This window comes from Aedes albopictus, chromosome 3, assembly GCF_035046485.1.
Source record: "Aedes albopictus strain Foshan chromosome 3, AalbF5, whole genome shotgun sequence".
Lineage (NCBI taxonomy): Eukaryota > Metazoa > Arthropoda > Insecta > Diptera > Culicidae > Aedes > Aedes albopictus.
In genome coordinates this window covers 214,340,509-214,357,230 of record NC_085138.1, presented here as the reverse complement: position 1 = coordinate 214,357,230, position 16,722 = coordinate 214,340,509, and the positions used below count along the sequence as shown (strand labels likewise).

Sequence of the window (16,722 nt, the reverse complement as noted above, 5' to 3'; positions counted from 1 at the left end):
AAATGGTGAAAAAAAATTGTTCTACGCAAATGGTCAAATCTCAACCGTTACGTAGTTATTGAACTTTTTTTTTGTTTATTATTGCCTTACTGGCTATAACTTTAAAATGGCCAAACTTATCGCAGTTTTTTTACCCTTATTCGAAAGGTTATTGAATTTTCTATCAAATGGCATCTTCGAATCGATTGATTTAATTAAATAACTGAGTTTTCAAAAACAAAATAGCTAAAAATAGTGTGTTTTAATTTGTTTTTGTCAATTATCTTTGAAACATGCGTAATAAATTAAAATTCTTTCTTAGGCTGTGGCCCCTGTTCCACTCTACAATTCGTTCATTGTATGTAGCTTATACCATAAAATTTTCATCAAAATCGGTTTAGTATTTGCGAAGATATTGTTGAATCCTGAGATTTGCCATTTAAAGTTTTGTACAATCAGGATTCAAAAATAAGAACATACATTTTTACTGTTTTATTTATATAGCCAGACAAAGTTAACCGATTTCAATGAAAACTTTTCTGTTTGTAAAGTATGCATGTCAAAATGTAGTGTAAAAATTTCATTCAATTTTATCCAGCCTTTACAAAGTTATATTTTCTTAAGAGGCACCTGGTCAGTTTTTTTTTTCAAATTCAAACTGCTACAACTTGGAAAGTATTCATACAAAATGGCTCAAAATTTAACTAAGAACATATTTTTATAATAGTATTATACTGTAAAATTTTCATATGAATCGGAGCAGTATTGGTGGTTCTATAATCAAAATTGTGCTTTACTGTCCTTAAATTACCGAAAATTTAATATAGAGCGCTTTGTACAAAATTTTAAAAAGGCAGGTCGTTGGTTTTTGTCTATACATATATCATCCAATACTTTATGGATTTTGATGAAAATTTTATGGCATAAGCTACATATGATATACCATTACTGGTCCAAAAATAAGCCGTTTTGGTGTACGCAGTCTTAAGTTGTGAAAAAAAATGGTGTGACCAAATTTTGACCGTACCACCCTTTACCATGACAATTGGGTTTTTAAATTAGGAAAAATATATCATTTTTTTGGTTTTATATAAAAGAGCACCTTTTTCTGAGCCACTATGATTTTTTTCAGATTTTTAGAACTTTATTTTGGTACCCAAAATCAATTTCAAAGAGATTTTTTTAAATCACCTTTTGACAGCTGGGTAACTGTTTGACAGCTCCACCCAGTACAAAACGCGACGAGGGGTGATTCGACAAATCGCTCCCATACAAACTTCAAATTGATTTTTAAATAGGTTCCCGAGCACTAAACTTCATGAAAATTTGGATTTCGGTTCAGTTTTGCATGCAGATTCAGAATATGGAATTATCTCAACATCGCTAAAGAAGCCAATTGCAAATTTATGATCTAAAATGCGATGTTTAAATCGAAATTGCAAGAGAACGATAAGAGATGGAAGTTTGATGTCAAAGAACGAATTGTAGAGTAAAACAGGGGCCACAACTTTGCCAAAGAAAAAAGTTTAAATTATTACGCATTTTCAAAGATAATTGACAAAAACAAGTTAAAACACACTACTTTTGAGTTATTTGCTTTAGAAAACTTAGTTAATTAACTAAACCAATCGGTTCAAAGATGCGATTTGATAGGAAATTCAATAATTTTTCGAAGGGTAAAAAACTGCGATAAGTTTGACCATTTTAAAGTTGTAGTCAGTTAAGGCAATAAGAGTCACAAACATGGGAAGTTCAATAACTACGTAACGGTTGAGATTTGACCATATGCGTAGAACATTTTTTTGCACCTTTTTCTGGTCCACAATCACACTTTAAAAAGTTTGCACTCAGGAACCTAACACCCTGTATAATCTGCCAAACATTTTCCACTAATAAAAGTGCATTATATTTCAATGTACCTTATAAAAATATTACATTTAGGTTGAAGGATTCGCCATTGACAAAACCGTCGTCATCAGAAATTCGAAAGCAGTTTTCTCACTCAAAACTTGAATGATAGCATTGAAAATGTATTAACTGTACTCCATTCTGCACCTGGAATACCGTGAATACATTTTCTACGGAAATTTCATCTTTGAACGAGAAAACTGCTTTCGAATTTTCAATGATGACGATTTTGTCAATGACGAATCCTTTAACCTAAAAAAAAGTTTTAAGACTTTGAAAACACTTGGCTCTTTTATTGATTAAAATAATATAACTCTCCAAATAGTACTCTGACCAATATGCAGCTTTGTTTGAGGTTTTACATTCACTACAAAAAATATGAAAAAATATATTTATATATATTTTTTCATATTTTTTGTAGTGAATGTAAAACCTCAAACAAAGCTGCATATGGGTCATTCCACATAAGTGTACACACCGCGTGTTATCGACCATCACGGATTTTGACCAAATTTTGTTAGAATGTTTGTTCAAATGGAGGTAGAAAAAATCCAAATTTTGGTGCCGATGGGATCACCCCTCGGCCCGTGGCAGCACCCCTCGTCTTTGCCAATACAAGAAAAATCCAAGTTTTCCCTTCCTTTTCTTAATTTATAGCTTTGAAACTATAAAATATACACATTTGTGACCTTCGGCTTTTTTGAAGAAAATTGATGGAGGAATTCAGGAAAAATATTATTTTTTCGATACAGTATTGCCAAACATGTTATTTTTCAATTTTAAAAATTAAAATCGATTTTTCGTCTAATGAGTATATCTTGATTTTAAAAATTTTGATTTTGACATTTTCCAATCGAAAAAGCTTAACTCCCCGAGGTCTTTTGGGTCGTTCCAGAGATACAGCGTTTTTGAGCTTGAAACCCCCTTTTCTCTAATATATAAAATAAGTCCAATTTACAAGTTTCGCTAAGAAAACATTATTCGATGCAATTTAAAGGCGATTTGGACTGATTTAGACCAAGCAGAATAGAAAACTATGTAAACATAATAATATTACAGTGTTGCCAGTTTATCAATTATGGATAACAAAAAATTGCTTAAGTTTAAAATTTATGTATTATAATCCTTATTTCAATTGAAATTCTACCTATGCAAACATTAAGCTTGACGAAAGTGTTGCCAGACATTTTGATTTTACTGTAAAAAATTACATGAGAACTTTTGTATCAAATCAAATTATCAAGCAAGAATCGTAAATTTATTTTTTACAATTTTATTACTATTGACAACACTGAACCTTGATAGTTTTCATTTGGTGTGCAACCTTTTATTCTTTGAACCAACCTTTAATAAGGGTAGTGGTGAATTCAAATGTTCACTGAAATTTATTCATGGTTCAGAATTACGCTAATTGATTCCGACTGTTCTTGGTGAATTTTTAGGGTTTTTTAGCTTTTCAGTCCGATTGTGAGATCAAAAACAACCTTATGTTCTCATACTCCGACGCTTATATCTTTCTCAAGATCCGACACGGATCGAAACGTCGGAGTAAGAGAACATAGGGTTGTTTTATCTTACAATCGGACAGAAAAGCCAAAAAATCCTAAAAATAAGTTCAGAATTACGAAAAACCATTCTGGATGACATGTTATGCCATAGCGTACAGGTTGCCATTTTTTTCTGTTTATCTATTGTTTTGAACTTGTACAGGGAAAAAAAGTTCCCAAAAGTGATAAAAAGAATGAGTAAGTGACATAGTATTGATAGTTGAGTAATTTGAACTGGCGGTTGGGTAAAAAGAACTTCTACTCTAAGTACTCTGTCTGTATGCGAGTTAATGGAGTTAACTGAACTCACTTTGGGAACTTTTCTTTCCCCGTACAAGTTCAAAACAATGGATAAACAGAAAAATAATTGAATAGCAACTTGTACGTTTAAGCATAACACGTCATCTAGAAAGGTTTTTCGTAATTCTGAACTTGTTTTAAGGTTTTTTTGGCATTTCTGTCCGATTGTGAGATCAAAAAACAACCTTATGTTCTCTTACTCCAACGTTTCGATCCGTATAGGATCTTGAGAAAGATATAAGCGTCGGAGAATGAGAACATAAGGTTGTTTTTGATCTCACAATCGGACTGAAAAGCTAAAAAATCCTAAAAATACACTAAAGAATGATCTAAATCAGTCCAAATCACGTTTAAATTGCATCGAATAATGTTTTCTTAGCGAAACTTGTAAATTGGACTTATTTTATATATTAGAGAAAAGGGGGTTTCAAGCTTAAAACGCTGTATCTCTGGAACGGCCCAAAAGACCTCGGAGAGTTAAGCTTTTTCGATTGGAAAATGTCTGATAAACACGATGGAATCAAAATTTTTGAAATCAAAATTCGACGAAAAATCGATTTTAAATTTTAAAATTGAAAAATAACATGTTTGGCAACACTGTATCGAAAAATTAATATTTTTCCTGGATTTCACCATAAATTTTCTTTAAAAAAGCCGAAGGTCACAAATGTGTATATTTTATAGTTTCAAAGCTATAAATTAAGAAAAGGAAGGGAAAACTTGGATTTTTCTTGTATTGGCAAAGACGAGGGGTGCTGCCACGGGCCGAGGGGTGATCCGATCGGCACCAAAATTTGGATTTTTTCTTCCTCCATTTAAACAAACATTCTAACAAAATTTGGTCAAAATCCGTGATGGTCGATAACACGTTTTTTACTTTTTCTCCGTCACTTCATATGGAATGACCCATATGAAAGTCTCAGGTATAAGCTGTAACACAATAAAAAACTGAAAGTTTCATAAAGTACATACACTCCCGATCAAAATTTTGGGGTCTCCCCGTCAAAAACATGTCATTTTTTTAGGCCCATATCTTCGCCAATTTGCGTCCGATTTCAAAACCCTAGGTCTCATTTAAAAGATAATAAGTCAAAGAAACTTTGAACATGATTTAAAAGAAACTTTTTCAAAAAAAATTGTAAGTTAACTTAACCCAAAGTTGCCAAATTTTCTAAACAATGAATATAAACTTACGGCAGTGTCGCTGGAAATTGGGTCGACCAAATTTTAAGATGAGAGCGGTAATATAACCAATATATACCTTGCGACAATTCACTAAACATCGTACGTTTTCCCTGAAGTATCACTACCAAAGGCTCAACCACGAGTATAAGCGAGCGAGTCGACAATGCTTTTCCCGATATCATCATGCAATCCAGAGGAAGCTGAAACGCAATCCTAAATTGTTTTGGCGGCATGTAAATCAACAACGCAAGGATGGCGGTCTCCCTTCTTCTATGAAGTGGAACGGTGAAGTTGCTTCTACTACCCAGGATATTTGTCGCATGTTCTCGAACAAGTTCGCTGGCATTTTCTCAAATGAAAACTTAACGGACAACCACATTTCTCTTGCTGCTAACAACGTCCCTGTTTACGGTGGAACATTGGGCGCTTTTGATATCAGTGCTGAGATGATTTCTACTGCCGCTTCGCAGCTGAAACAATCCGAGGGGTGCTGCCACGGGCCGAGGGGTGATCCGATCGGCACCAAAATTTGGATTTTTTTTCCTCCATTTAAACAAACATTCCAACAAAATTTGGTCAAAATCCGTGATGGTCGATAACACGTTTCCACTTTTTCTCGGTCACTTCATATGGAATGACCCATATGAAAGTCTCAGGTATAAGCTGTAACACAATAAAAAACTGAAAGTTTCATAAAGTACATACACTCCCGATCAAAATTTTGGGGTCTCCCCGTCAAAAACATGTCATTTTTTTAGGCCCATATCTTCGCCAATTTGCGTCCGATTTCAAAACCCTAGGTCTCATTTAAAAGATAATAAGTCAAAGAAACTTTGAACATGATTTAAAAGAAACTTTTTCAAAAAAATTTGTAAGTTAACTTAACCCAAAGTTGCCAAATTTTCTAAACAATGAATATAAACTTACGGCAGTGTCGCTGGAAATTGGGTCGACCAAATTTTAAGATGAGAGCGGTAATATAACCAATATATACCTTGCGACAATTCACAAAACATCGTACGTTTTCCCTGAAGTATCACTACCAAAGGCTCAACCACGAGTATAAGCGAGCGAGTCGACAATGCTTTTCCCGATATCATCATGCAATCCAGAGGAAGCTGAAACGCAATCCTAAATTGTTTTGGCGGCATGTAAATCAACAACGCAAGGATGGCGGTCTCCCTTCTTCTATGAAGTGGAACGGTGAAGTTGCTTCTACTACCCAGGATATTTGTCGCATGTTCTCGAACAAGTTCGCTGGCATTTTCTCAAATGAAAACTTAATGGACAACCACATTTCTCTTGCTGCTAACAACGTCCCTGTTTACGGTGGAACATTGGGCGCTTTTGATATCAGTGCTGAGATGATTTCTACTGCCGCTTCGCAGCTGAAATAATCCTTTAATCCTGGGCCGGATGGCGTCCCGTCAGCTCTACTAAAGAGGCACATTTCTAGCCTGCTTTTCCTGTTCCAAACATCTATCTCTCGCGGCACTTTTCCGTCCTGCTAGAAAATAGCTCACATGTTCCCCGTTCATAAAAAAGGGAGTAAGCGAGACATTGATAACTACAGAGGGATCACAAATTTGAGTGCTGTTTCTAAACTATTTGAACTGATTATAATGAAACCGCTGCTTTCCCACTGCAAACACTACTTGAGTGATGACCAACACGGTTTTATGACCGGACGTTCAACCACTACCAACCTTCTGTGTCTCACTTCTTACGTCATGCAATCCATGAGAGAGGGGTTACAAACCGACGTCATCTACACAGATCTATTCGCAGCCTTCGACAAATTGAACCATGCTATCGCTATTGCAAAACTTCAAAGACTTGGGGTGGGAGGAAGTCTCCTAGATTGGTTTCGATCCTACCTTTCTGATCGCCAATTAATAGTCACCCTCGGCGACGTGCACTCCAGCAAATTTCCTGCGACATCGGGCATCCCTCAGGGAAGCCACCTAGGACCTCTCATATTTCTGCTATACTTCAACGACGTGAACTCAGTGCTCGAAGGACCTCGCTTGTCATATGCTGACGATCTCAAAATGTTCCTGCGAATCCGCTCGATCCATGACTGCCACTCTTTGCAAGAACAACTGCACACCTTTGCAAACTAGTGCAGCACGAATCGTATGGTAGTTAATCCGGCTAAATGCTCAACGATCACGTTTTCCCGGAGGAAGAAACCAATCCGCTTCGACTACAAACTTGCAGGCACAACTATCGAACGCGCTACTCAGGTGAAGGATTTGGGAGTTGTTCTGGATTCCCAGCTGACGTACAAACTACACATCTCCTATGTTGTGAACAAGGCATCTAACGCATTAGGTTTCATTTTCCGAATAACGAAAGACTTTACAGACATTTACTGCCTTAAGTCTTTGTACTGCTCTCTGGTTCGTCCGATTCTGGATTACTGTTCAGTTGTCTGGAATCCATATTACAACAATTCGGCTGAAAGAACCGAATCCATCCAACGACGCTTCCTACGATATGCGTTGCGCAGGTTACCTTGGCTAAACCCTTTGCGTTTGCCAAGCTACGAAAGCCGCTGCCGATTGATTAATCTGGAACCGTTTCGAATTCGCAGAGATACGTCAAGAGCACTGCTCGTGGTAGATTTGTTGCAAGGCCGAATTAACTGCAGCGCTATCCTTGAGCAGATCGATCTTTACGTTCAACCTCGGGCGCTACGGAACAACAATACGTTCAGAATACCATTTCGTCGATCGGACTACAGCTCGAACGACGGGATTGTGGGCATGCATAAGTTATTCAACCAAGTATCCTCTCCGTTTGACTACCACATTAATCGACAGACTTTACGCCGACGCTTTTCAAGTTTCTTCTTAGAACGTAGAACCTAATTTTAATTAATGTTTGTTTGTGTTTTTCTACATTAGTGCTTAGTTTTACTTTTTGTTTGTTTTGTTTTTTTTTTTTAATACCATCATTGGGACAATACTTGTCTGTTGATGAGAACTTATAAATAAATAAATAAATAAATAAAACTTAACATAAAGTTGCCTCACTTTTTGAAGTGCGGTGAAATGTGTTAACTTTACATAACATTTTTATATACAAAAATCGTTAAATACGTTAAGTTAAAGACATCAAACATAAATGTAGTTAATTATCTTTGAAATGAGCCAAAAAGAAATAAAATTGAACTATAGATGACGATACAGTGTATCAAACAATTGTCCGTACAGGAAACTTTTTGTCAAAATAATTTTTCATTCAAATATTTATAACTTTTTTATACGTCAATAAAAAACACTGAAATTTTGACCAATCATGAATCATATAATAATACTCCATTGGTGAAATTTTGAGGGAGATCGAATAAGTTTTCTGAAAGTTATAGAACTTTTTGTAAAACTTATGAGATTTTTGAACACATTTTTAAAACATTATATCACAATATGTACTCGATGAAACTTTTTCAACTTTTTTTGTGTTACAGCTTAAACCTAAGGCTTTCATATGAAGCTACGTTTGAGGTTTTGTATTCACTACAAAAAATATGAAAAATGTGCCTATGTAGTTCACGATATTTTAAAAATTGCCATAATTTGCACATATAATCTGTCAAACGTTTTCCACCAATAAAAGTTCATTAACTGAACGAAAATTGCATAGGACCTACTCTTCATATGTAGTTTAGTAGGTCCTATCTAATCTAATCTAATCTAATCTAATCTAATCTAACACAAACGCAGCCAGTACGAGAAAGCATCCTGGAAAATATTTGGGTTAGATTACGCCCAAATATTTTTTTTTGTCGGTATTAATGATTGTAGCATATCAAAAAAAAGCTAGATTGAGGAGGTACGATCAGAGCGTCTGTTCACCAAGGAGGTGCGGCTCAAACAGCGTCTGTTTTGGCATCCAGCGGCTGAATAAGAAACGCTGCACCACGCCCAGCTAGATCCAAGGTGGTAGCCCCATCAGCGCGGTCGTCCCAGTGTTGGTTGGAACGTTAAACAGAACTGGCACGATGGCCCTCCGGCGAGACAGGAGTGTTGGCGTAGGCCCAATAAGCCACCCGTAAAAATCCCCATTGCGAATAACATAGGAGAAAATACGACTCGATACAATCGGCAAAGACCCACGCGACGAAATAAGGACTACGATTGGAAACTTGGAACATGGAATTGCAAGTCACTAGGTTTCGCAGGATGTGACAGGATAATCTACGACGAACTACATCCCCGCAACTTCGACATCGTGGCGTTGCAGGAACTTTGTTGGACTGGACAGAAAGTGTGGAAAAGCGGGCATCGAGCGGCTTCCTTCTACCAAAGCTGTGGCACCACCAATGAACTGGGAACAGGATTTATAGTGTTGGGCAAGATGCGACAACGTGTGATCGGGTGGCAGCCGATCAACGCAAGGATGTGCATGTTGAGAGTTAAGGGCCGTTTCTTCAACTACAGTATCATCAACGTCCACTGCCCACACGAAAGGAGACCCGAAGACGAGAAATAAGCGTTCTACGCGCAGTTAGAGCAAACATACGATGGTTGCTCGCCGCGTGACGTGAAAATCGTTGTCGGCGACATGAACGCGCAGGTAGGAAGGGAGGAAATGTACAGACCGGTAATCGGGCGAAACAGCCTGCACGCCGTATCGAATGATAACGGCCAACGATGCGTAAACTTTGCAGCCTCCCGTGGTATGGTAGTCCGAAGCACCTTCTTCCCCCGCAAAGATATCCACAAAGCCACCTGGAGATCACCCGACCATCAAACAGAAAACAGAAAATCAAATCGACCAACGTTCTAATCGACATACCGCAGTGCGAATATAGATTCGGATCACTACTTAGTCGCTGTATGCATGCGCTCAAAACTTTCGATAGTTATCACCACGCGTCGAAGTCGAACGCCGCTGCTCAACATCGAGCAACTTCGTAACGTAGAAGTGGCTCAAGACTACGCGCAGCAGTTAGCAGTGGCCCTACCAACGGAAGAGCAGCTTGGCGCAGCTACCCTTGAAGATGGCTGGAGGGACATCCGATCCGCCATAGGTAGTACCTCGGCTACAGCACTAGGTTTCGCGACTCCGAATCACAGAAACGACTGGTACGACGGCGAATGTGAACAGTTGAAAAACGAGAAGAATGCAGCATGGGCGAAAATGCTGTAACACCGTACGAGAGCGAATGAGGCACGTAACAAACAGGCGCGGAACAGGCAGAACTCAGTTTTCCGGATGAAGTAGCGCCAGCAGGAAGAACGAGATCGCGAAGCGATGGAAGAGCTGTACCGCGCTAAGGACACACGGAAGTTCTACGAGAAGCTGAACTGCTAGCGCAGAGGCTTTGTGCCACAAGCCGACATGTGCCGCGATAATTTATTTTTTTTTTATTTTAACCCTCCATCAGTCGCATCAAAAAAAGTTACACGAGCGGTCGCGTCGTGTACTCAGTACACGGCAAACGCTTTCAATTATGCTTTGCTAGATACAATGTTGGTGTCTTCAGCAAAAATGTCCAACTGGATAATGCGCGTCTGATAGTGGACATGTGGAACCGGTCAACACGATCTGGTCCTGTCCCGCGTGTCGGAATGGCCCTCGCGGGAACCTGTTTCGTGGACATTTCAATTATGGCACCAAAACTAGGCATGCGATGGCTCTATCTTCATGATTTTTCATGTACATCATCTAAGTAACCATGAAAATGACCAGTGACCTCCCTGGCTAACCCGTGGCCACCGGAATGTGCCCTGGAGGAACCTGTTTCGAGGACATTTTGACCATGACACCAAAACTAGGCATGCGACGGCTCTATCTTCATGATTTTTCATATCCATCATCTTAGTAACCATGAAAACGACCAGTGACCTCCCTGGCTAACCCGTGGCCACCGGAATGTGCCCTGGAGGAACCTGTTTCGAGGACATTTTGTACATGACACCAAAACTAGGCATGCGACGGCTCTATCTTTATGATTTTTCATATCCATCATCTTAGTAACCATGAAAATGACTAGTGACCTCCCTGGCTAACACGTGGCCACCGGAATGTGCCCTGGAGGAACCTGTTACGAGGACATTTTGAACATGACACCAAAACTAGGCATGCGACGGCTCTATCTTCATGATTTTTCATATCCATCATCTTAGTAACCATGAAAATGACTAGTGACCTCCCTGGCTAACCCGTGGCCACCGGAATGTGCCCTGGAGGAACCTGTTAAGAGGACATTTTGACCATGACACCAAAACTAGATATGCGACGGCTCTATCTTCACGATTTTTCATATCCATAATCTTAGTAACCATGAAAACGACCAGTGACCTCCCTGGCTAACCCGTGGCCACCGGAATGTACCCTGGAGGAACCTGTTTCGAGGACATTTTGACCATGACACCAAAACTAGGCATGCGACGGCTCTATCTTCATGATTTTTCATATCCATCATCTTAGTAACCATGAAAACGACCAGTGACCTCCCTGGCGAACCCGTGGCCACCGGAATGTGCCCTGGAGGAACCTGTTTCGAGGATATTTTAACCATGACATCAAAACATGGCATGTGACGGCTCTATCTTCATGATTTTTCATATCCATCATCTTAGTAACCATAAAAATGACCAGTGACCTCCCTGGCTAACCCGTGGCCACCGGAATGTGCCCTGGAGGAACCTGTTAAGAGGACATTTTGACCATAACACCAAAACTAGGCATGCGACGGCTCTATCTTCATGATTTTTCATATTCATCATCTTAGTAACCATGAAAATGACCAGTGACCTCCCTGGCTAACCCGTGGCCACCGGAATGTACCCTGGAGGAAACTGTTTCGAGGACATTTTGACCATGACACCAAAACATGGCATGCGACGGCTCTATCTTCATGATTTTTCATATCCATCATCTTAGTAACCATGAAAATGACCAGTGACCTCCCTGGCTAACCCGTGGCCACCGGAATGTGCCCTGGAGGAACCTGTTACGAGGACATTTTGACCATGACACCAAAACTAGACATGCGACGGCTCTTTCTTCATGATTTTTCATATCCATCATCTTAATAACAATGAAAATGACCAGTGACCTCCCTGGCTAACCCGTGGCCACCGGAATGTGCCCCGGATGAACCTGTTTCGAGGACATTTTGACCATGATACCAAAACATGGCATGCGACGGCTCTATCTTCATGATTTTTCATATCCATCATCTTAGTAACCATGAAAATGACCAGTGACCTCCCTGGCTAACCCGTGGCCACCGGAATGTGCCCTGGAGGAACCTGTTTCGAGGACATTTTGACCATAACACCAAAACTAGACATGCGACGGCTCTTTCTTCATGATTTTTCATATCCATCATCTTAGTAACCATGAAAATGATCAGTGACCTCCCTGACTAACACGTCGCCACCGGAATGTACTCTGGAGGAACCTGTTTCGAGGACTAAAATTAAAATATTAGTGTACTGAAAAATCACTTATTTTGCATAAACATGTACACTCCGGCTGTACGCATGATTAAGGGTCGAAAAAATCATATGTCATCGCTTTAAATTTTATTTTATTGATCAAAGTGTGTAAAAAAAGGCGTTCTCAAAAAAAGTAGGAAGTGTCTTTTGCTTAATAACTTTAGGTAGACGCATCTATTTTGAAATCTTTAAGATGGACGCTGTTCTTGAAACCTGTCCGGTTCCATCGCAAAAAAAATAAAATCGGTTGAAAAACGGCCGAGAAATGTTTTGTCAAAGTTGGACTTTCGACTTTTTTTTTGGACCCTTGGTAGTTCTCGGGAGTTTTCACCCCCTCAGTAGTTTAAGTGTTAAGATTAAATATCTTAAAAATTCGTTCAGAAATCTTGAAAGTTTTGTAACCATCAGAAAACTTATTCGGTCTCACTCAAAATTTTACCAAAGGAGCTTTATTATATTGTTTATGATTGGCCAAAATTTCAGCGTTTTTTTATTGACGTAATAAAAAAGTTATGAACACTTGAATGAAAAATTATTTTGACAAAAAAATGCTGTACGGACAATTGTTTGATAGACTCTACGTCAGATTCAGGATATTGGTAGTACCGTATCAAAATTTGAGCTCAATTCATAAAAAAAAACATAGTTACAGCATCTCAAACTTGGTCATTTTGTATGGAAATCGTCGTTTGTTCGATCAATTATGCACCACATGTACAGGGGATAGACAAAATGATCGGGACAGGCAAAATTTTCACTTTCCAAAAAATGTTCAACTAGCTGTAACTTTTCGAAAAGTGCATCAAATATTCTCAAATTTTTACTGTAAGTTCTTCAACTAGTTGTGTATCAGTGGACAAAATTTGGAAAAGATCGGACAATTCTTCACGAAGTTATAAAGATTTTTGAAAAAGATAAAATTATCCGATAGCCAACTTTGAGCTGTTATATCTCCGGATTCAATGAACCGATTGCAATGAAATTTTGACCATTCATGACTTATATAATGGACTCTGGAAAACATTTAACTTAACTTGAAATTTTTAACAAGCGAAAAAGTTATAGCGATTTTATTTTTTTCACGATTTTTTAGTAAATTTGTCTATTTTTAATACGCATCCCATTACTTTTTCAATTTATTGACGGCTATGTTGTTACTTTCCTTCAAAACGCATTTATATATAAGTCAATTAGAGGGAAACTAAATGAACTATAATTTGCATCTTGAATTTTGAAACGAAGTTGATGTTTTGGATAATTTGGTGTTTTTTTAGAAAAATAATCTTATCGTTATAACTTTCTTGCGTGTTAAGAATATTAAGTTAAGTCAATGGTTTTTCATAGTTCATTATATAAGTCATAAATGGACAAAATTTCATTGCAATCGGTTCATTGAATCCGGAGATATAACAGCTCAAAGTTGGCTATCGGATAATTTTACCTTTTTCAAAAATCTTTATAACTTCGTGAAGAATTGTCCGATCTTTTCCAAATTTTGTGCACTGATACTCAACTAGTTGAGGAACTTACAGTAAAAATTTGAAAATATTTGATGCGCTTTTCGAAAAGTTACAGCTAATTGAACATTTTTTGAAAAGTGAAAATTTTGCCTGTCCCGATCATTTTGTCTATCCCCTGTATGTATGCAGTATTGCAAATAATAAGTGTTTACTTACAGATTAGAGGATGTTAAACACTTACCATAGCTGTGCGAAGACGATTATTTGCACTTCTTTTCAATGTATTGAACTCCATCATTTCATTCGCTTCTTTATCATAATCACTATCCATTATACAACGGCGTGAAAGTTCCACAAGTTCTGCAACAGGCTGTACCTGTAATAACAAAATGTCATTGCCGTGGTGATTTCATGTACATATTTAGGTAATTTTCACTACCTGTACCGTTACACTATCCCCACAATTTCGTATCATATCTATAATTGCCTCTCGAGACATTTCCTCTACAGGAAATCCATTTACTTTCAAAAGTCTATCGCCTGGCAGTAAACCTGTTGATACTTTGATACTGATACTAGGTTCAGCAAAAATGATTGATTGAAATTTAGGAGATGTTAAACTTTGTATTGTGTCCAAAATCATGGCTTTCCGTAGACTAAATCCAAAATCATTCCTAGGTGATTTTTGCCGTTTTAGAACCAATTCCCGTACTGGAGGCAATTTTACAAAATCTATTGGCGGCAATGGTAGAGTTAATTCTTCAAAAGCTTGAGGCCATCGATGCCATCCTCCTACTGGACTTATGGAGAATGTTGGTGTCGCAAATGACGAATTCGATGTATCGGTAAAGCTGCCAACACTAGAGGATGGAGAAGTGGCCACATGTGAGTGTTTCGGGTTAGAGGCTATCACCTAAAAATATAAAAGTATGCGCATCTTAGTATGGTATGTGCTCGGGTATGTGAAGACAAAAAGGGTCAGGAAGCAAGATGGGTTTGTGCCGTTTATAACTGAAGTATATGTTTACACTTTTACAATAAGGTTGCCAAATAGACAGCGTGGATATCAAAGAAGCAAATCGCCCCCTTAATGCTAGAACTACAGGGGGTGGCCAAAATGTTTGGGATAGGCAACTTTTTTTCTCCCACAAAAAAATTCAACATGCTGTAACTTTTCAAAGAGTGCATCAAAAAATCTCAAATTTTGACTGTTTATCAACCTGTTATATGTGCATGATTGGTACAAAATTGGGCACGATTGAATAATTTTTCGCGAAGTTAGAACCGTTCGGGCAAAACACTATTTTTTAGACAACTCATTTTTGAGCTGTCATATCTCGGAAACCAGTGAACCGAATTGAATGATTTTTTTAACGTTTATGAACAATATATTGATACTTAATACAATGTTATAAAATGTAATATTTTCTCACGACGAATTAAGTTATACCGGGTTGAAATTTTTACCCATATAGAGGAAAATAAGTCAAATTTACAATACCATACAAAAATTGCTAAATGTGTTCTTTCTTCAATCAAAATAGGCTCTAATATATCTGATTAGAGATAACTTGAGAACAGAAGTGGAAAATCTTTGGACATCAACACTAAAATTTATTGACATTGACGTGAAAAAATACCCTTTTTTCGAGAAAAATCCAAAAAGTGTCAATCCATGATAACTTTTTTCAACGTTCAAAAACTATCTATAATTTAATAGTTTGTGAAGCATCTGTATATTGTTAGTGTACGTTCAAAATTTCATTCAATTCGGTTCACTGGTTTCCGAGATATGACAGCTCAAAAATTAGTTGTCTAAAAAATAGTGTTTCACCCGAACGGTTATAACTTTGCGAAAGTTTAACCAATCGAGCACAAATTTGTACCAGTGATGCACATATAACAGGTTGATAAACAGTCAAAATTTGAGATTTTTTGATGCACTCTACGAAAAGTTATAGCATGTTGAATTTTTTTGTGAGAGAAAAAAAGTTGCCTATCCCAAACATTTTGGCCATCCCCTGTAGGTAAGATGGGTTTGTGCCGTTTATAGTTTTGAAGTATATGTTTACACTTTTACAATAAGGTTGCCAAATAGACAGCGTGGATATCACAGAAGCAAATCGCCCCCTTAATGCTAGAACTAGGCAACTCAAAATTTGACGTTTTTGAGTTGAGTATACCATTATACCGAGCTTTTTGAGCTCTATAATATATCCAAAGACCAATGAAATACGATTATAAACGACGAAAGTATTCACCCATTTCAAAACTAGGTAGGGTACTGGTTCCCTTATTAAGCATGTGGCTCCCATTTTCATCCTACGAAAAACAAAGGATTGAAGCACTGTTTGATTTGTTTCTCATTTTTGTATTTTTTGTTAGAAGTGAGCACCCACGAAAACAAAAAGAACGGAATCAATCGTTGCCGTAATCGCTTGTTTTCGAATAGGATGAATATGGGAGCATGAGATTACTGATGGCACACATACCCTATCTCAGTGTAGAATACAAGAACTGAGTGCTATAACTAGGTAACTAAGAAAATCATATATATTTTCAACCGCACAGGTTAAAAGCTATCGGCTGCTTGGTCGTGGAAATGTTACTAGTCATTCTTTTGTTAGTAGATTGAAAATCTGCTACTGTTTTTCATTTTAGGACTAAAAAATATTTTTCTTGTATTGATTTAGCTAAAACCTGTAATTGTTCGTAGACGATTATTTTTTTGAACATTTTGAGGTGTCATGTGGAGATATACAGTGATAGACATTCGTTTAGCCGAGGCCAAAAAATTTTCAAAAAAGTGTCAGGAAACTCATACAAAAGAATTTATGATAAAACTTTTTCATCGTAGTGATAGTGTATCTAGTACTGTTTTATAAA

The 16,722-nt window shown here is 37.7% G+C and overlaps 1 protein-coding gene across 18 annotated transcripts in view; it reads right to left on the bottom strand.

Moving 5' to 3' along the window:
• LOC109405099 (unconventional myosin-XVIIIa) overlaps positions 1-16,722 on the bottom strand; it is a 1,227,991-nt gene that overhangs the window by 830,514 nt on the left and 380,755 nt on the right. For all 18 annotated transcript variants that reach the window (XR_009999527.1, XR_009999528.1, XM_062861168.1 and 15 more), the window contains 2 exons: positions 14,276-14,749; positions 14,078-14,212 (listed from right to left, as the gene is read on the bottom strand). Coding sequence is in view for 16 of the 18 variants with exons in the window: in XM_062861168.1 (XP_062717152.1) it covers positions 14,078-14,212; positions 14,276-14,749 (609 nt within the window). In the remaining 2 variants the exon portion in view is untranslated. The remainder of the gene's footprint in view (positions 1-14,077; positions 14,213-14,275; positions 14,750-16,722) is intronic.